Source organism: Oncorhynchus nerka, linkage group LG20, assembly GCF_034236695.1.
Source record: "Oncorhynchus nerka isolate Pitt River linkage group LG20, Oner_Uvic_2.0, whole genome shotgun sequence".
Classification (NCBI taxonomy): domain Eukaryota; kingdom Metazoa; phylum Chordata; class Actinopteri; order Salmoniformes; family Salmonidae; genus Oncorhynchus; species Oncorhynchus nerka.
The window spans coordinates 58,501,031-58,523,281 of record NC_088415.1 but is presented as its reverse complement, the minus strand read 5'-3'; the positions used below and the strand labels follow the sequence as shown (position 1 = coordinate 58,523,281).

The following is a 22,251-nucleotide window of genomic DNA, read 5'->3' as shown; positions in this document are numbered from 1 at the left end:
CAAAACTATGAAATAACCCATATGGAATGATGTACTAACTAAAAGTGTTAAACACCTATTTTAGATTCTTCAAAGCAGCCACCTTTTGCCTGGATGACAGCTTTGCACAATATTGGCACTCTCAACCAGCTTCAGCTGGAATGCTTTTACAATTGTCTTGAAAGAGTTCCCACATATGCTGAGCACTTGATGGCTGTTTTTCCTTCACTCTGCAGTCTAACTCCTCCCAAACCATCTCAATTTGGTTGAGGTCGGGTGATTGTGGAGGCCAGATAATCTGATGCAGCACTCCATCACTTTCCTTTTTGTTCAAATAGCCCTTACACAGCCTGGAGGTGTGTTGGGTCATTTTCCTGTTGAAAAACAAATGATAGTCCCACTAAGCGCAAACCAGATGGAATGGCGTGTTGTGTTTTGAAAAAGCTAAGTAGCCAATAGCCAGCAGCATAATTTGTCTGATTCTCTGTAATAATGGTATGGTAATAGTAATGCAATTTATTTTGTAAAGTGGTTTCTTGCTTCAAATAAAACTTTCAGTCACCTCCTTGTCTGAAGGACAAGTGGATTAACAGGTTAATGTCAAGCCCTGCATGTTTTTTTCAGAAGTCCCATGGAATGTAGGCCTACATTGAACACCACACATGGTCTTCTACAGTAGGCTGAATCCATGTTAAAATGTTATGAGACACATTTTCTCCATCGTTTTTGATGGTAGGCGACTCTGGTAGCCCTACATTATGACCAAATAGCCACAGAAGCCTACTTGACCACTGTCTGAAACTGTAACTTAAAGCGGATACATCCACAGTGTTCACAGTAAACACGCACTGGAAGTTGCACATTTTTACAACATTCAAGTTTGCACTCAGCAGACCTAAAATTTGCTCAGTGACAAAACATTTTTGAGGGAACATTGCTAATGGATGGGTTAATGAAATTGTGAGTATTTACGGATTCTGTTGGAATCACTTTAATAGATAACTTTGACACCTTCTGGAAACAGAAGATACTCTACAGGAATGACAGAGTCCATCCAAATCATCTTGACTCATGCAATTTCAAGGCTGCGTTGAGACAATGACTTATCTATGACCCAAGCCCAGCTCAGCTAATCCCTAACATTGTGACAATGAGTCATCATAATGCTGCATCAAATGTACATGATCCCAGGGGCGTTGGCAGACACAATGTAAGTAACTTCATTTATGTCCATCTAACTGCCCTGAATGCCTCTGTTGATCCTACAGCTATTGTCTGCAGTAAACATGTGCCTCTGAACCAGAGTTACACTGTTACCGGATCACTGAGGCGGTGTGCCCTAGTAGCAAGACCACTTTATGCAGCTCACCCTGCACTATCAGCTCCAATATGAATAACATGAGCAAGTCTACCTCTGATAAGCTTCCCAGTAAATCATTCAAATCAACCAAGAATCACAGAAAAGTGCAAAAAATAGCCCATATTAACATATGTAGCCTAAGAAACAAGGTTCATAAAGTCAATAACTTGCTTGTAACGGATGACATTCATATTCTGACTATCTGTGAAACTCACTTAGATAATACCTTTGATGATGCAGTGGTAGAAATACATGGTTATAACATCTACCAAAATACAGAAATGCCAACGGGTGAGGTGTTGCTGTTTATATTCAGAACCACAATCCTGTAAAGATTAGAGAGGATCTCATGTTAAATATCTGGATAACATGTGTGAAAATGCTTGATAATGTATGTAATATCAACAGAGAAGTATATTTTCTGGGTGATTTAAATATTGACTGGCATTCATCAAGCTGCCCACTCAAGAAGTAACTTCAAACTGTAACCAGGTTGCAGTCAACCAACCAACCAACCAACCAACCAACCAGGGTAGTTACAAACAGCACAGGAAGTAACTTCAAACTGTAACCAGGTTGCAGTCAACCAACCAACCAACCAGGATAGTTACAAACAGCACAGGAATGAAATCATCAACATGTATTGATCACATCTTTACTAATGCTGCAGAAATCTGCTCTATAGCAGTATCCAGATATATAGAAATCCAGACAATATATAGATATCTAGACAATATAATAGCCATATCTAGGAAAACCAAAGTTCCAAAGGCTGGGCCTAATATTGTGTATAAGAGGCCATACAATAAGTTTGGCAGTGATTCTTATGTTGATGATGTAAATAATATTAGCTGGTCTGTGGTGTGTAATGAGGAGCAACCAGACGCTGCTGGTCTGTGGTGTGTAATGAGGAGCAACCAGACGCTGATGGTCTGTGGTGTGTAATGAGGAGCAACCAGACGCTGCACTTGACACATTTATGAAATAGCTTTTTCCAGTTACTAATAATCATGCACCCATTTAAAACAATGACTGTAAAAATGGTTAAATCCCCTTAGATTGATGAGGAACTGAAAAATGCTATGGTTGAGAGGGATGAGGCAAAAGGTATGGCAAATAAATCTGGCAGCCCAACCGATTGGCAAACGTATTGCAAATTGAGAAATCATGTGACTAAACGAAATAAAAATAAACTATACTATATGAAACAAAGATGAATGATTGCTTTTATCTAACTCGGCTCCATCATTCATTGAATCTGATGGCTCATTCATCACAAAACCCACTGATATAATATAACTACTTGAATTTAAAAAAATTAGCAAATTTAGGCATGACATGCCAGCAAATAAACCATCAAGTATATCTGACCAAATTATGAAAGACAAGCATTGTACTTTTGAATTCCATAAAGTGAGTGTGGAAGAGGTGATTTTTCATTGTTGTTGCCTATTAACAATGACAAGCCACCGGGGTCTGACAATCTGGATAATCTGAATTACTGAGGATAATAGCGGACGTTATTGCCACTGCTATTTGTAATATCTTCAATTTAAGCCTACTAGAAAGTGTGTGCCCTCGCGCCTGGAGGGAAGAATAGTAAAGCCCCATTTACTGGCTCAAATAGCCGACCAATCAGCCTGTTACAAACCCTTAGTTAACTTCTGAAGTAAAAATGTGTTTGACCATATACAATGCTATTTTACAGTAAACAAATTGACAACAGAGTTTCAGCTCGCTTATAGGGAAGGACATTCAACAAGCACAGCACTTATACAAATGACTGATGACTGGCTGAGAGAAATTGATGATAAAAAGATAGTGGGGGCTATCTTGTTAGACTTCAGTGCAGCTTTGACATTATCGATCAGTCTGCTGCTGGAAGAACATGTGTGTTATGGCTTTACACCCCCTGCTATATTGTGGATAAAGAGTTACTTGTCCAGCAGAACACAGAGGGTGTTCTTAATTAAGGGCGGCAGGGTAGCCTAGTGGTTAGAGCATTGGACTAGTAACCAGAAAGTTGGAAGTTCAAATCCCAGAGCTGACAAGGTACAAATCTGTCGTTCTGCCCCTGAACAGGCAGTTAACCCACTGTTCCTAGGCCGTCGTTGAAAATAAGAATTTGTTCTTAACTGACTTGCCTAGTTAAATAAATGTCAAAAAATCTATATATAAATAAATAATTAAGGATCTGCCCCATTTTCACCTAAAATGACATACCCAAATCTAACTGCCAGTTGCTCAGGACCTGAAGCAAGGATATGCATATTCTTGATACCATTTGAAAGGAAACAGTTTGAAGTTTGTGGAAATGTGAAAATGAATGTAGGAGAATGTAACACATTAGATCTGGTAAAAGATAATACAAAAAAAATGTATTTTGTTTGTATGATCAACTTTGAAATGGAAGGCCATAATGTATTATTCCAGCCCAGGTGCAATTTAGATTTTGGCCACTAGATGACAGCAGTGTATGTGCAAGGTTTATAATGATCCAATGAACCATTGCATTTTTGTTCAAAATGTTGTATCAAGACTGCCAAAATATGCCTAATTGGTTTATTAATGACTTTTCAAGTTCATAACAGTGCACTTCCCTCAAACAATAGCATGGTATTATTTCACTGTAATAGCTACTGTAAATTGGACAGTGCAGTTAGATTAACAAGAATTTAAGCTTCCTGCCAATGTCAGATATGTCTTTGTCCTGGGAAATTATCTTGCATTAGCCCACGTTAACTGCCCCCGCATGGCGGGGGGGGGCACCTGTAGTCAATGAACAGCATTCTTACATATGTATTCCTCTTGTCCAGATGGGATAGGGTGGTGTGCAGTGCGATGGCGATTGGATTGTCAGTGGACCTATTGGGGCGGTAAGCAAATTGGAGTGGGTCTAGGGTATCAGGTAGGGTGGACGTGATATGATCCATGACTAGTCTCTCAAAGAACTTCATAATGACAGAAGTGAGTACAAAGGGGCGATAGTCATTTAGTTCAGTTACCTTTGCCTTCTTGGGTACAGGAACAATGGTGGCCATCTTCAAGCAAGTGGGGACAGCAGACTGGGATAGGGAGAGATTGAATATGTCCATAAACACACAAGCCAGCTGGTCTGCGCATGCTCTGAGGACGCGGCTAGGGATGCCGTCTGGGCCGGCAGCCCTGCGAGGGTTAACACGTTTAAACAGAGCTTACATTACATATACAACTAAATACAAAACATTACACTACATCTGTAGTGGCTTCCTTTCCTCTTCCTTAGCCACTGCCCCAGCCTGAAGCGGGGTTGTTTCGTACGCATACAGTTCACACTCAAGGTTTCCAAACGGCCAAAACATTCAATGAGATTCAGGGTGCAACAAACATGTTTATTCTTCTTATATCTAACCAAAAAAATTATTCTCCAATCAACTTAAAGCATAGATTACTTGACATGGAAAATACATAATATTACCTATTTGTATGTCTGTATGTTAAAAAATTATACCGCTCCCGCGTCTAGCAAGGAACTGCCAGAAAATCATTTTTGAAATGTTGATCCCAATGCCACACATTGGCCCCATGATTTATAGAAAGACTGATGTTTCCCTTGGTTTCTGTCCCTTTGTGTGGGACAACAACACAGAGTTACACATAAACAAACGTACAGTCAATAACACAAAAGAAAAGAAAAATGTAGAAATATATGTACAGTGTGTGCAAATGTAGAAGAGTAGGGAGGTAGGCAATAAATAGGCCCTAGAGGTGAAAAATAATGACAATTTAGCATTAATACTGGAGTGATAGATGTGCAGATGATGATGTGCAAGTAGAGATACTAGGGTGCAAAAGAGCAAGAGGGTAAATAATAATATTTTTTATTTATTTATTTCACCTTTATTTAACCAGGTAGGCAAGTTGAGAACAAGTTCTCATTTACAATTGCGACCTGGCCAATATAAAGCAAAGCAGTTCGACACATACAACGACACAGAGTTACACATGGAGTAAAACAAACATACAGTCAATAATACAGTATAAACAAGTCTATATACGATGTGAGCAAATGAGGTGAGATGAGGTAAAGGCAAAAATAAAAGGCCATGGTGGCAAAGTAAATACAATATAGCAAGTAGAAATAAAAATAATGGGGTGCAAAGGGGCAAAATAAATAAATAAATAAAATAAATACAGTAGGAAAAGAGGTAGTTGTTTGGGCTAAATTATAGGTGGGCTATGTACAGGTGCAGTAATCTGTGAGCTGCTCTGACAGTTGGTGCTTAAAGCTAGTGAAGGAGATTAGTGTTTTCGAGGATTGGTAGGATGGTCAGTTTTACAAGGGTATGTTTGGCATCATGAGTGAAGGATGCTTTGTTGCGAAATAGGAAGCCAATTCTAGATTTAACTTTGGATAGGAGATGTTTGATGCGGTTCTGGAAGGAGAGTTTACAGTCTAACCAGACACCTAGGTATTTGTAGTTGTCCACGTATTCTAAGTCAGAGCCGTCCAGAGTAGTGATTGTTGGACAGGCGGGCAGGTGCAGGCAGCGATCGGTTGAAGAGCATGCATTTAGTTTTACTTATATTTAAGAGCAATTGGAGGCCACGGAAGGAGAGTTGTATGGCATTGAAGCTTGCCTGGAGGGTTGTTAACACAGTGTCCAAAGAAGGGCCAGAAGTATACAGAATGGTGTCGTCTGCTTAGAGGTGGATCCGAGACTCACCAGCAGCAAGAGCGACATCATTGATGTATACAGAGAAGAGAGTCGGTCCAAGAATTTAACCCTGTGGCACCCCCATAGAGACTGCCAGAGGACAGACAGCAGACCCTCTGATTTGACACACTGAACTTTATCAGAGAAGTAGTTGGTGAACCAGGCGAGGCAATCATTTGAGAAACCAAGGCTGTCGAGTCTGCCGATGAGGATGTGGTGATTGACAGAGTCGAAAGCCTTGGCCAGATCAATGAATACGGCTGCACAGTAATGTTTCTTATCGATGGCGGTTAAGATATTGTTTAGGACCTTGAGCGTGGCTGAGGTGCACCCATGACCAGCTCTGAAACCAGATTGCATAGCAGATTGCATAGCAGAGAAGGTATGGTGATATTCGAAATGGTCTGTAATCTGTTTGTTGACTTGGCTTTCGAAGACCTTAGAAAGGCAGGGTAGGATAGATATAGGTCTGTAGCAGTTTGGGTCAAGAGTGTCCCCCCCTTTGAAGAGGGGGATGACCGCAGCTGCTTTCCAATCTTTGGGAATATCAGACGACACGAAAGAGAGGTTGAACAGGCTAGTAATAGGGGTGGCAACAATTTCGGCAGATAATTTTAGAAAGAAGGGGTCCAGATTGTCTAGCCCGGCTGATTTGTAAGGGGTCCAGATTTTGCAGCTCTTTCAGAACATCAGCTGACTTGATTTGGGAGAAGGAGAAATGGGGAAGGCTTGGGTGAGTTGCAGTGCTGTTGACCGGGGTAGGAGTAGCCAGGTGGAAAGCATGGCCAGCCGTAGAAAAATGCTTATTGAAATTCTCCATTATAGTGGATTTATCAGTGGTGACAGTGTTTCCTATCTTCAGTGCAGTGGGCAGCTGGGAGGAGGTGTTCTTATTCTCCATGGACTTTACAGTGTCCCAGAACTTTTTTGAGTTAGTGTTGCAGGAAGCAAATTTCTGCTTGAAAAAGCTAGCCTAGGCTTTTCTAACTGCCTGTGTATAATGGTTTCTAGCTTCCCTGAACATGTGCATAACGCCATAGGATGTTTTTGTGTTGGTTAAGGGCAGTCAGGTCTGGGGAGAACCAAGGGCTATATCTGTTCCTGGTTCTAAATTTATTGAATGGGGCATGTTTATTTAAGATGGTTAGGAAGGCATTTAAAAAAAAATAACCAGGCATCCTCTACTGACGGGATGAGATCAATATCCTTCCAGGATACCCCGACCAGGTCGATTTGAAAGGCCTGCTCGCTGAAGTGTTTCAGGGAGCGTTTGACAGTGATGAGTGGAGGTCGTTTGACCACTGACCCATTACGGATGCAGGCAATGAGGCAGTGATCGCTGAGATCTTGGTTGAAGACAGCAGAGGTGTATTTAGAGGGCAAGTTGGTTAGGATGATATCTATGAGGGTGCCCGTGTTTAAGGCTTTGGGGAGGTACCTGGTAGGTTCATTGATCATTTGTGTGAGATTGAGGGCATCAAGCTTAGATTGTAGGATGGCTGGGGTGTTAAAAGCATGTTCCAGTTTAGGTCGCCTAGCAGCATGAGCTCTGAAGATAGATGGGGGGCAATCAGTTCACATATGGTGTCCAGAGCACAGCTGGGGGCAGAGGGTGGTCTATAGCAGGCGGCAACGGTGAGAGACTTGTTTTTAGAGAGGTGGATTTTTAAAAGTAGAAGTTCAAATTGTTTGGGTACAGACCTGGATAGTAGGACAGAACTCTGCAGGCTATCTTTGCAGTAGATTGCAACACCACCCCCTTTGGCAGTTCTATCTTGTCTGAAAATGTTGTAGTTTGGGATGAAATTTTCAGAATTTTTGGTGGTCAGGATTCAGACACAGCTAGAACAGAGTATGCAAAAGCAGTGAATAAAACAAACTTAGGGAGGAGGCTTCTAATGTTAACATGCATGAAACCAAGGCTATTACGGTTACAGAAGTCATCAAAAGAGAGCGCCTGGGGAATAGGAGGATGGGGATGAGGGGATATGGGGATGAGGTAGCTGGGTGTGCTATTTACAGATGCTTAAAATTAGAGAGGGAGATAAGAGATTTCTGCAATTCGTTCCAGGTGGCCAAAGTAAAGACGGCCAAAGTAAGTGTTGGCTTTGGGGATGACCAGTGCAATATACCTGCTGGAGCGTGATATATGGGTGGGTGTTGCTATGGTGACCAGTGAGCTGAGATAACGCTGGGTTTTACCAAGCAAAGACTTATAGATGACCTGGAGCCAGTGGGTTTGGCGACGGATATGTTGTGAGGGCCAGCCAACGAGAGCATACAGGTCGCAGTGGTGGATAGTATATGGGGCTTTGGTGATAAAACAGATGGCACTGTGATAGACGACTTCCAGTTTGCTGAGTAGAGTGTTGGGGGATATTTTGTAAATGACATCGCCAAAGACAAGGATCGGTAGGGTAGTCAGTTTTACAAGGGTGTGTTTGGAGGAGGCTTTGAAGTAGGCTTTGTTGCGCAATATGAAGTCGATTCTAGATTTAATTTTGGATTGGAGATGCTTAATATGAGTCTGGAAGGAGAGTTTATAGTCTAACCAGACACCTAGGTATTTGTAGTTGTCCACACATTCTAGGTCAGAACCGTCCAGAGTAGTGATGCTAGTCGGGCGGGAGGGTGCTGACAGCAATATGTTGAAGAGCATACATTTAGTTTTAATCACTTGAAGAGCATGCATTTAGTTAGCATTTAAAAGCAGTTGGAGGCCACGGAAGGAGTGTTGTATGGCGTTGAAGCTCGTTTGGAAGTTTGTTAGCACAGTGTCCAAAGAAGGGCCAGATGTATACAGAATGGTGTCGTCTGCGTAGAGGTGGATCAGAGAATCACCAGCAGCAAGAGTGATGTCATTGATACATTCAGAGATGTTTTATTTTATTTGACTTTTATTTATACAGGTTTTTCTCATTGAGATAACATCTCTTTTCCAAGAGAGACCTGCTCCAATAGCAGCAGGGGGAACAACGTTTCAGACAAAACAACTTACACACTCTAACACAACATTAAACAAAACTATAAATACACATACAGTACAACAATTACATATTACGTTAAAAACACAAACATCTTGACTAAAAACAGCTGGCCTAAAAACAATTACACTCTTCTATGACATAGACATCGACCAAGTGTTTAAACTCCACCAACGAAACTAGATCAGAGAATCACCAGCAGCAAGAGTGACATCATTGATATATACAGAGAAAAGAGTATATGTGTGTGTCTGTCCATTTGTCTTTGTGAGTGTGTGAACATGAGTGTGTACATACGTACAGTATGTGTCCCTGTGTCTGTCTGTGAGGTGAGCCAGGGATGGCTTTGATTATATAAAGGGACTGTTCAGCACCCTGACCCCATGTGACCGGCTCACCATCCCTGTGTTGCTGACCTCGCTGAACTGGCACAGGAACAAACGGCTGGGCTTACACAGCTTTTTTTAATGACTGTTAATTGTCCTTGAATTTAACAACAGCCCAGGAATTATCTATGCCAGGCCAAGGCTACCTTAACCTGGGTAGCAGCACCAGAGATAACCGCCCCAGACCCTTCAACTACCCCTGAACAACAGTTACTGTTCCAGCTCACTAGGACTAGGGCTGGTGACCACTGAACCATGTGTGCCTCTCTGGCAGTCCCTTTCTGGATCCCAATCCTATGGCCTTGAGCCAGGTGGACAAATTGGCAGGTTACTCTCTGATAACAGCAGGTGAGTACAACACAAAAATGCCCCAGACTGGGGTATTAAATGCCCCAGATGGATATCGACCCCATTTTATCAAAGCTAGCTGATCGGGGCATTATCAAACAGCATGTCTGTCTGATACCTGTTAGGTAGGTTTTAAGACGGTAAATTCTATCAGTGTTGGCCTATATAAATCAACACACATGCCAGGCACTGCTCCACAATATAAAGTAGGCCTAATTCAAACCACAGATAAAAGCAAACCAAGCAAGTTCACTCACAATGTTGACTTTACGCTGAGTGGTCAACTGGGTTAAAGGCAATGCACCCCGTGAGCTATTCCTCTCACAGACATTCAATATGACATTCTTTCAATATGACGCAAAACCACACATGGCATGTGCTTAAAATAAGGGGAAACCCATAACAGGGAATCTGTATAGAGGTTGTTCTATATCTTGGCCTATATTTAATGGAATTTGGTGCCTTAGTGTGGTTCACCAGCCCGATCAGTTCTCAGAGTGAAGGTGTTCAGACTCATAATGGAACCCAATTCCCATACACACACACACACACACGCCACTCCTGTAGCATAACTCTCGTGGCTTATCAGACTTAGAGTGACCAGGTGCTTGTGAGTGTGTGGGTAATATTTTATACATTTCCACCCCTACAGTAGTGGGGTTAGTCATAGTCGCAGTAAGGCCATGATGGTGATTTAGATGGTTAAAGGGATCTGGTTGAGATGAACCACAAGGGATCTAAGCTACTAATGCCACAGACAACCTGCATGGTCAGCCTGGTCAGCCTACACAGGACGATATAAGATGACCAGCCACAACTATAGGCCACTGCTTGATAAGAAATAAAGTAAGCTTTGTTTTGCATTGGGGAGATTTACCACCGACCCCATCCATTGCCAATGTGTAGCCGCCACCTGCATATGACAGCCTTTTGGCGCAGAAAGCTCACCATACATGATGATCTGGTTATGATCAGAAGGTTGAAAGGATCGGACGTGGACGAAGAACACGTTGGCCACTGTTAGTATAGCTTGCCTATACAGACAGACGTGTGCTGTTTTGGAAGCTGGCAACTCTGAGGAAATGTGCACTGACATGTAGCTGCATCTTTGAACCTTTTCCTCTTCTCTCTACAGCACAGAAGAGGACTATGTTACCGAGGTTCCATACCCAGCTGGGAGAATCAGAGCGGGTAGGTAACACACATTGTCTCACATTTAACATGACTATGGGCCTGATGCAATCAACCCTTTTTTAGCCATGTGTATGCAGTATCGTTTTACAAACTACTGCCCACACATAAAGCTTGAAGAATCAATGTCAAATGTCAATTTAGGGAGTATATTTCTAAGCAAATATATTTGAGCTAAATAGTATCTGCCTGCTTTATTTGTGTTTGTCAGGTGGTCTTGATGGAATGAGCTTGGAGACTCAGGGTTATGTGCCCACTAAAGAAACCCCACTCAGAAGATTACTGAAGGTAGATCCCGCTCTCCCTCTCCTTCTTTTTGCTCACTTTCAATATAGCTCTCTCTCTCTCTCTCTCTCTCTCTCGGATCTTGTGCATCTTAGTATCATATCGCCCCCAAGAGGAAACTGTTCAGATACTCCAAACCAGCCTCTCGCTCGCAGGGCCCTCCGTTTTCACGTGTTGCTGACAAAACTCAGGGGGTGGCTTCCAGAGAGTGGCGAGGGGATCAATAAACCCATCAACTTCCAGACGCACTCGTGACTTGAATGAGAGGTAGATTTATTTGAAAATGTAAAACAATACAACCAAATCAAATCCAATTTCATTTGTCACATACACATGGTTAGCAGATGTTAATGCGAGTGTAGCGAAATGCTTGTGCTTCTAGTTCCGACAATGCAGTAATAACCAACAAGTAATCTAACTAACAATTCCAAAACTACTGTCTTATGCACAGTGTAAGGGGATAAAGAATATGTACATAAAGATATATGAATGAGTGATGGTACAGAGCAGCATAGGCAAGATACTGTAGATGGTATCGAGTACAGTATATACATATGAGATGAGTATGTAAACAAAGTGGCATAGTTAAAGTGGCTAGTGATACATGTATTACATAAGGATGCAGTCGATGATATAGAGTACAGTATATACGTATGCATATGAGATGAATAATGTAGGGTATGTAACATTATATTAGGTAGCATTGTTTAAAGTGGCTAGGTATATATTTTACATCATTTCCCATCAATTCCCATTATTAAAGTGGTTGGAGTTGAGTCAGTGTGTTGGCAGCAGCCACTCAATGTTAGTGGTGGCTGTTTAACAGTCTGATGGCCTTGAGATAGAAGCTGTTTTTCAGTCTCTCGGTCCCAGCTTTGATGCACCTGTACTGACCTCGCCTTCTGGATGATAGCGGGGTGAACAGGCAGTGGCTCGGGTGGTTGTTGTCCTTGATGATCTTTATGGCCTTCCTGTAACATCGGGTGGTGTAGGTGTCCTGGAGGGCAGGTAGTTTGCCCCCGGTGATGCGTTGTACAGACCTCACTACCTGGAGAGCCTTACGGTTGTGGGCGGAGCAGTTGCCGTACCATGCAGTGATACAGCCCGCCAGGATGCTCTCGATTGTGCATCTGTAGAAGTTTGTGAGTGCTTTTGGTGACAAGCCGAATTTCTTCAGCCTCCTGAGGTTGAAGAGGCGCTGCTGCGCCTTCTTCACGATGCTGTCTGTGTGAGTGGACCAATTCAGTTTGTCTGTGATGTGTACGCCGAGGAACTTAAAACTTACTACCCTCTCCACTACTGTTCCATCGATGTGGATAGGGGGGTGCTCCCTCTGCTGTTTCCTGAAGTCCACAATCATCTCCTTAGTTTTGTTGACGTTGAGTGTGAGGTTATTTTCCTGACACCACACTCCGAGGGCCCTCACCTCCTCCCTGTAGGCCGTCTCGTCGTTGTTGGTAATCAAGCCTACCACTGTTGTGTCGTCCGCAAACTTGATGATTGAGTTGGAGGCGTGCGTGGCCACGCAGTCATGGGTGAACAGGGAGTACAGGAGAGGGCTCAGAACGCACCCTTTTGGGGCCCCAGTGTTGAGGATCAGCGGGGTGGAGATGTTGTTGCCTACCCTCACCACCTGGGGGCGGCCCGTCAGGAAGTCCAGTACCCAGTTGCACAGGGCGGGGTCGAGACCCAGGTGTCTGTTGGTGGTGTTGAATGCCGAGCTGTAGTCGATGAACAGCATTCTCACATAGGTATTCCTCTTGTCCAGATGGGTTAGGGCAGTGTGCAGTGTGGTTGAGATTGCATCGTCTGTGGACCTATTTGGGCGGTAAGCAAATTGGAGTGGGTCTAGGGTGTCAGGTAGGGTGGAAGTGATATGGTCCTTGACTAGTCTCTCAAAGCACTTCATGATGACGGAAGTGAGTGCTACGGGGCGGTAGTCGTTTAGCTCAGTTACCTTAGCTTTCTTGTGGATAATGAATTCATCAAATTCATCAGTATTTCATCTGTTACATGCATCAAGTCTTGAAATCAAACATAAAATAATACATGTGGCATATATTAATGCACCTCTCTCTATTATTTTATATCAAAATGCGCAAACACCAAACATATCAGTGTCGGGATCGCATTTTGCGCTGAGGTTTGCAGCCTTGCTGGCTTGCCCGAAGTGGTTAGTCTAATTAGTGACTAAACTTTAGATCATTTTAACTTCCTCAGCTTTGGGACATTTGTGTATACGGCGGAGGCTAATATATTTACACACAATATGTGTCCATTACAATCTATGAAACAATCAGAATGCATGATTTGTCACTTGAAAACGTGAATAAAACAGTAAATATATTATGCTCCGTACATATACTGAATACGCTGGGCTACAGTAGAAACAACACGATATACAGAAACTATAATGATAATGTAATACGGCACTTACTTTGATAGGAACACACACATGTCGAAAGCTTTTGTTACTAAGGAAAACAACCATGAAGGCATGCGGGTGCCAGCTGGAAAATGTGCCAGGGGGAAAATGTGCCAGGGGGGAAAAGGGAAATGTGCCAGGGGGGAAAATGTGCCAGGGGGAAAATGTGCCAGGGGGAAAAGTTAGTGCAGGTTCTGTTCTGACTGGAGATGCACAAATGTCTGCATACTTGATCTGGGGAAATGTTTGGGCTCTCTTTGTCCAACTTAGTAAAGCCTCAAATGGAAATTGGAAGCAACAGTGAAATTGACTACTTCTACAGTGCATTCAGAAAGTACACAGACCCCTTCCAATTTTCCACATTTTGTTACATTACAGCCTTATACAACAACAAAAAAATTAACTCAGAAATCTACACACAATGCCCCATAATGTAATGACTAAGCGAAAACAGGTTTGTAGAACAGAAATACCTTAATACCCCATTTCTGTGTTGCACTCACCTGCTGTTATCAGAGAGTAACCTGCCAATTTGTGTTTGCCCGCCTGGCTCAAGGCCATAGGATTGGGATTCAGGTTTGTAAAACAGAAATACCTTATTTACATAAGTATTCAGACCCTTTGCTATGAGACTCGAAATTGAGCTCAGGTGGATCCTGTTTCCATTGATCATCCTTGAGATGTTTCTACAACTTGGAGTCCATCTGTGGTAAATTAAATTGATTGGATATGATTTGGAAAGGCACACACACACACCTGTCTATATAAGGTCCCACAGTTGACAGTGCATGTCAGAGCAGAAACCAAGCCCCCCCAAAAAAAAAAAAAAGAAATTGGAGTGGCTTCTCGGGCTTCTGTCGATGACTTGCCTCCTCATATCGTCGCCGCTCCTCCTTCGCTGCCTCTATCTCCTTCTTTGGACGGCAATATTCTCCAGCCTGCGTCCAGGGTCCTTTACCGTCTAGGATCTCCTCCCACGTCCACTCGTCCTGTCCACGCTGCTTGGTCCTTCTTTGGTGGGATGTTCTGTTACGCTCATCAAAATGATCGGACCAAGGTGCAGCGTGCTAGGCATACATTTGATCTTTATTAAAAATGAACACCTAAAGACAACAAAAGGAAACCGACCGTAACGTTCGGTAGGCTACACAGAGCTGTACAAAAACAACATCCCACAAAATAAAGGTGGCAAAACAGGCTACCTAAGTATGATTCCCAATCAGAGACAACGATAGACAGCTGTCCGTGATTGAGAACCATACCCGGCCAAAACATAGAAATAAAGAACATAGAGTTTCCCACCCGAGTCACACCCTGACATTTACATTTACATTTAAGTCATTTAGCAGACGCTCTTATCCAGAGCGACTTACAAATTGGTGCGTTCACCTTAAGACATCCAGTGGAACAGCCACTTTACAATAGTGCATCTAAATCTTTTAAGGGGGGTGAGAAGGATTACTTTATCCTATCCTAGGTATTCCTGAAAGAGGTGAGGTTTCAGGTGTCTCCGGAAGGTGGTGATTGACCCCGCTGTCCTGGCGTCGTGAGGGAGTTTGTTCCACCATTGGGGGGCCAGAGCAGCGAACAGTTTTGACTGGGCTGCGCGGGAACTGTACTTCCTCAGTGGTAGGGAGGCGAGCAGGCCAGAGGTGGATGAACGCAGTGCCCTTGTTTGGGTGTAGGGCCTGATCAGAGCCTGGAGGTACTGAGGTGCCGTTCCCCTCACAGCTCCGTAGGCAAGCACCATGGTCTTGTAGCGGATGCGAGCTTCAACTGGAAGCCAGTGGAGAGAGCGGAGGAGCGGGGTGACGTGAGAGAACTTGGGAAGGTTGAACACCAGACGGGCTGCGGCGTTCTGGATGAGTTGTAGGGGTTTAATGGCACAGGCAGGGAGCCCAGCCAACAGCGAGTTGCAGTAATCCAGACGGAGATGACAAGTGCCTGGATTAGGACCTGCGCTGCTTCCTGTGTGAGGCAGGGTCGTACTCTGCGGATGTTGTAGAGCATGAACCTACAAGAACGGGCCACCGCCTTGATGTTAGTTGAGAACGACAGGGTGTTGTCCAGGATCACGCCAAGGTTCTTAGCGCTCTGGGAGGAGGACACAATGGAGTTGTCAACCGTGATGGCGAGATCATGGAACGGGCAGTCCTTCCCGGGAGGAAGAGCAGCTCCGTCTTGCCGAGGTTCAGCTTGAGGTGGTGATCCGTCATCCACACTGATATGTCTGCCAGACATGCAGAGATGCGATTCGCCACCTGGTCATCAGAAGGGGAAAGGAGAAGATTAATTGTGTGTCGTCTGCATAGCAATGATAGGAGAGACCATGTGAGGTTATGACAGAGCCAAGTGACTTGGTGTATAGCGAGAATAGGAGAGGGCCTAGAACAGAGCCCTGGGGGACGCCAGTGGTGAGAGCGCGTGGTGAGGAGACAGATTCTCGCCACGCCACCTGGTAGGAGCGACCTGTCAGGTAGGACGCAATCCAAGCGTGGGCCGCGCCGGAGATGCCCAACTCGGAGAGGGTGGAGAGGAGGATCTGATGGTTCACAGTATCGAAGGCAGCCGATAGGTCTAGAAGGATGAGAGCAGAGGAGAGAGAGTTAGCTTTAGCAGTGCGGAGGGCCTCCGTGATACAGAGAAGAGCAGTCTCAGTTGAATGACTAGTCTTGAAACCTGACTGATTTGGATCAAGAAGGTCATTCTGAGAGAGATAGCGGGAGAGCTGGCCAAGGACGGCACGTTCAAACAGACATGGAGAATAAAAAGATCTCTACGGTCAGGGCACAAGAACCTGACATCGGAGTTCCTCTGTTCATATGGGAGAACCTTCCAGAAGGACAACCATCTCTGCAGCACTCAACAAATCAGGCCTTTATGGTAGAGTAGCAAGATGGAAGCGTCTCCTCAGTAAAAGGCAAAGACAGCCAGCTTGGAGTTGGCCAAAAGGCACATAAAGGACTCTCAGACCATGAGAAACAAGATTCTCTTGTCTGATGTTAACCAATATTGAATTATTTTGCCTGAATGCCAAGCATCACGTCTGTAGGAAACCAGGCACCATCTCTACAGTGAAGCATGGTCGTGGCAGCATCATGCTGTGGCAATTTATTTCAGCGCCAGGGACTGGGCGACTCGTCAGGATCGAGGGAAAAATGAATGGAGCAAATATACAGAGAGATCCTTGATGAAAACCTGCTCCAGAGCACTCCGGACATCAAACTTTTTATTTTTTTATCACACCTTTATTTAACCAGGTAAGCCAGTTGAGAACAAGTTCTCATTTACAACTGCGACCTGGCAGACTAGGGTGACGGTTCACCTTCCAACAGGACAACGACGCTAAACACACAGTCAAGAAAATGCAAGAGTGGCTTTGGGACAAGTCTCTGAAAATCCTTGAGTGAAATGATTTGAAATTGACAAGTTGAAGCATGGCCGAGGTTTAAATAGCAGGCAGCCTTGGTTTGAGGACAGCGCAGGTTAATTTTTCAATTGCATAACAATCCCATTTTGGAACAGTGAGTGAATTTGTACATCACATAAATAAACGCATGCTGGTGCGACCGTTAGAGATATTTGGATGGGTGAAACAGTTAAACGCATTGAAGTCGGAGGTCGAACATTTCCGAGTTGTCTTGAACTAGGTCCTAATTGGATTTCAACTCACGCCATATTGGCTTTAACCCTTTAAATACACATCGAATAGCAAACCCAGAAGTGGCCACTAGGTTTCGTAATAACAAAATAAAGGCAAATTACAAACCTGTAAAAGCCTTAAGACCCGGATCAGTGAGCACCGCAGCAATATTCGTACAGGTGTAACAAAAGAAAACGGTTGCTGTTTATTTCTTCAAGCTGGACATCCGACTAGTTCTCTGAGATGCACACTGGAATAGAAACACGCAGGGGAGGGGACATTGAGAGGGATGTTCTTCAAAGGGGATCTTTCTGGATCCACAAGCTCAACATCCTCTTGGTCTTAACGAGGAGTTTGACTTGAAACCGTTTTTATAGTTCCAAAATGTCCAAATGATTGTGTTTTTTTAATCCTAATTGGATATTGTGTATATGTATTACTGTAAATGTTGATCACATTCCTTGTGTATGGTCATATATTTAGATACAATGAATGTTGATATTGTGAACCTATGTTGTATATTTTTACCTCCTGTTTCAGGAAGTGATGTCACTGAGTACTGCCCATATATATAGGACCTTCCACCACTAGCTAGGATATGGATTGCTGATGAAGTTCAAGGGTGGAAGCATTGTTCTAATACAATTACCTGGAGCAGCAGTGTGCGGCATTTTCCTTTTGATTTTCCATGAGTTCACCAACAACTCCAGCACCTGCAAAAAGTACAGCTTTTGTACTGAAATAAAAGATCCCAGAAATGTTCCATAAGCACAAAAAGCTTTTTTCTCTCAAATTTGATGTGCAAATTTGTTTACATCCCTGTTAGCTTTTCTCCTTTGCCAAGATAATCCATCCACCTGACAGGTGTGACATATCAAGAAGTTGATTGAACAGTGTGATCAATGCACAGGTGCATCTTGTAAAAATGAAGGCCAATCTAAAATGGGCAGTTTTGTCACACAACACAATGCCACAGATGTTGCAAGTTTTGAGGGAGCATGCAATTGGCGAGCTCACTGCAGGAATGTTCACCAGAGCTGTTGCCATGGAATTTAATGTTAATAGACTCAACCATAAGTTGCCTCCATCGTCATTTTAGAGAATTTGGCATTTCGTCCAACCGGCTTCACACCCGCAGACCACTTGTAACCACGCCAGCGCAGGACCTCCACATCCGGCTTCTCCACCTGGGGTATCGTGTGAGACCAGCCACCTGGACAGCTGATGAAACTGTCTGTAATAAAGCCCTTTTGTGGGTCGAAAAACTTATTCTGATTGGCTGGGCCTGGCTCACCAGTGTGTGGGCCTATGCCCTCCCAGGCCCACTCATAGCTGCCCAGTCATATGAAATCCATCGATTAGGGCCTAATGAATTTATTCCAATTGACTGATGAACTGTAACTCAATAAAATCATTGAAATTGTTGCATGTTGCGTTTATATTTTTGTTCAGTATCGGCTATTAAATCGACCAAAATAGGTTATATTCTTTTAACAATTACTACCTGGATAACAGGATACACAGACAGCCCAATTCTGATATTTTGCCCAATTAAAGACCAATCAGTGAAAAAAACATCAGAATTAGGCTTCTTCTGTAGGCACAGCCAGTGTGTGACATTGCCAATCAATTATATAATTGATCAATATCCCTTCCATCCTTCCTCTCTGCAGCTGCATGGCTGGCACCTCCTCAGCCAGCATGGCCATGGCAAGGGCAAGAGAAAGCTGCTCCAGTCCCCCATCTACGGGCCCTACTCTCCCCTGAGCGTGGCCTACAATGGCAAGACCTGCATCCTTTTCAGGGCCAAGCGCCTGGCCATCCGCTACCAGAACCACACATTCGTAGACCTGACGGAGAGGACCTTTGGACCCAACGCCCCCGTGGACACCAAGGGTTCCATCTGCACCAAGGAGAAGGCTACGTAAGTACTGTAAATCATGTACTTGAGTTGTGTACGATGTGCAACTGACACGTCCATTTGACTTATGTATTCCTTGTTTTGTTAGGCTAATGAGCCTCAAATTTGCATTGACAAAGTCATGATAATATGGCCATTTAAGATACTGTATATTCAATTATATACGTGTTTCTGGGTGAAATAACATACAATATGCATTTTTTTCAATGTATTTGACGGCCAAGAAGAGCAAAAAGAGTCAAAAAGTTACATCTGTTTGAATAGAACTACACACACGAACTACACCTATTTTCACAGCTTACCGGTCTACAAACTAATTATTTAATCCATTTAAAAAAGTACTGGCTGGCAACTTTCAGTAGAAAACCCCAGAGCATAATCTAACATAATTCCTTCAAATGGCTTGTAACCAGCAGGTTCTTACCATCCTGCAAGTCCTCAGCTCAAGCAGACACACTGATTTGTAGTCCAAAGGAGATTTTTTCTAACTTTCAACAATGTGTCTTAGTTCTTAAGCATCAACTATTTTAATAAAAGGCATTGGGTATACTAAATCAATACACAATTACGAATGTAAGCTTATAACTCTAATGACCTTGTTTTCTGGAATTTTACGTAATCTTGAAGTCTAGTCATGTGATTTTGGGCGCATTCCTCTGTCCAGGTGTTGCCAGATCTTACAAAGCCTGGCTAGGTATTTTATGTATCAGCTTACCACGTCATATGTTATAGCAATCTGGTGCCCGATGGCACAGTCTATGGCATGGCATGCAACCATTGGTTGATGAACATCTGAGCAGGGGAACGCGACCTATGGGACATGTTTCGGAAGTATGATGTAGGAATGCGTCACTTTCATAGGGTGTTGTATGTAGTTATCAAAGAACTTGAATTATATATATTTTTTTACATTCAATTCATGGAGAAGAATATTGTTACAATGAGATGAGCACTGCATATCTCACAAAGGATCTACCCACTAAAGGCAATCAATCAACAAATCAACATACTCTGTGTTTGTACACAGGCTCTCGCTAAAGTTTGGAGATGTGGAGGATCTCAGGGGACTTGTTATCAGACTGCAGATGTCCAACATTTTCTACGAGTCAGCAGGGCAGAACTGGTTCACCTTAGACAGCGTCCACATCCACTACAATTGGACCCATGAAGCTACGTTCAACGCCAGTGAGGTGTACTCCCCCGCCACCTCCTCCTACCACTGCCAGCATGTCAGCAGTCAGCACAAATATGACACCCTTCTGGTGCCCAGCTCACACACCGACACCTCAGCTAACTGGCACATCACGTTTACTGACTTCCAGGTATGGGGCATGGGCCATTTCTATTGACTGATTGATGGATTTATTTAGCTATCTAATTGTTTTCCTTCAGCTTGCAATATTCCCTCTTTCCTCTCCTCTCCGCAGATCCAGGCGTTCAACGTCATGTCTGATAAGTTTGCGTCTGCCAGCGACTGTGCCAACTTCCTGACCCCAGCCATCCTGATGGGCCTGGTGACCTCTCTGATCCTGCTGTTGGTCCTGGCCTACGCTCTGCACATGGTGGTCCACCTCAAACACATTGACCGCTACGAGGAACAGAAAGCTATGGTGTACTTCCCACGCAGGCTGAGCAAAGCTCTAGAATGCAGAGCCTCACAGCAGTGCGAGTTACCTGACAAGAACTGCCTGTGAGAGATGGAGGAAGAAAGAGTGAGAAGATGAAGAGGGGGGATGCTGCCAAATGCAAGAGTGAGAAGTTAAAGAGGGGGGATGCTGCCAAATGCAAGAGTGAGAAGTTAAAGAGGGGGGATGCTGCCAAATGCAAGAGTGAGAAGTTAAAGAGGGGTGATGCTGCCAAATGCAAGAGTGAGAAGATGAAGAGGGGGGATGCTGCCAAATGCAAGAGTGAGAAGATGAAGAGGGCGGATGCTGCCAAATGCAAGAGTGAGAAGATGAAGAGGGGGATGCTGCCAAATGCAAGAGTGAGAAGATGAAGAGGGGGATGCTGCCAAATGCAAGAGTGAGAAGATGAAGAGGGGGATGCTGCCAAATGCAAGAGTGAGAAGTTAAAGAGGGGGATGCTGCCAAATGCAAGAGTGAGAAGATGAAGAGGGGGATGCTGCCAAATGCAAGAGTGAGAAGTTAAAGAGGGGGATGCTGCCAAATGCAAGAGTGAGAAGTTAAAGAGGGGGATGCTGCCAAATGCAAGAGTGAGAAGATGAAGAGGGCGGATGCTGCCAAATGCAAGAGTGAGAAGATGAAGAGGGGGATGCTGCCAAATGCAAGAGTGAGAAGATGAAGAGGGGGATGCTGCCAAATGCAAGAGTGAGAAGATGAAGAGGGGGGATGCTGCCAAATGCAAGAGTGAGAAGTTAAAGAGGGGGGATGCTGCCAAATGCAAGAGTGAGAAGATGAAGAGGGGGGATGCTGCCAAATGCAAGAGTGAGAAGTTAAAGAGGGGGGATGTTGCCAAATGCAAGAGTGAGAAGATGAAGAGGGGGGATGTTGCCAAATGCAAGAGTGAGAAAGTATCACCCACACAGTTTTCCACGCTTCCAAATGTTTGTTTACTAGTGACAACTATTTTGACCTGTTGGCTTTTGTAATTTCTCCATATGTAAGATCAACACATTTGACATGTTATCACTTCTAAGCTATCACATTTTTTGGGAGCATTAAAACAGTTTTTTACCATACTTAATTTTTGTTATTGATCTGAACACACATTAATATCCTACGTAAAGATTATTGGATGTTAAACCCACTTGACGGTGGGGTTAGAGGTCAGGAAGAGACCAGGGGCCCAGGATGGTCACAGTGTCCCCAGGCTTTCACTTGAGCACCTGATTCAACAGTTAACGACTGCAGCTAACCCTGCCATTGTCCAAGCCTACTAAGCGGCCTTCACTAATTTGGCATAACTAGACTTTGGTGTGTTGAGTCCCCACTCTCCATCGCTAGCCTTGACACATTGCCAAATTCACTAGCTCATCTTCAATACGAGCACGAGGAATCTTTTTAAGTTGAATT

The 22,251-nt window shown here is 43.8% G+C and overlaps 1 protein-coding gene across 1 annotated transcript in view; it reads left to right on the top strand.

The window, feature by feature from the left end:
• LOC115101747 (V-type proton ATPase subunit S1-like protein) overlaps positions 1-21,175 on the top strand; it is a 28,637-nt gene extending 7,462 nt beyond the window's left edge. The window contains exons 2-6 of the mRNA XM_029621212.2: positions 10,890-10,945; positions 11,157-11,233; positions 18,972-19,222; positions 20,247-20,541; positions 20,647-21,175. Of these exons, the coding sequence (XP_029477072.1) occupies positions 10,890-10,945; positions 11,157-11,233; positions 18,972-19,222; positions 20,247-20,541; positions 20,647-20,913 (946 nt within the window). The 3' untranslated portion in view covers positions 20,914-21,175. The remainder of the gene's footprint in view (positions 1-10,889; positions 10,946-11,156; positions 11,234-18,971; positions 19,223-20,246; positions 20,542-20,646) is intronic.
• The last annotated feature ends 1,076 nt before the right edge of the window (positions 21,176-22,251 follow it).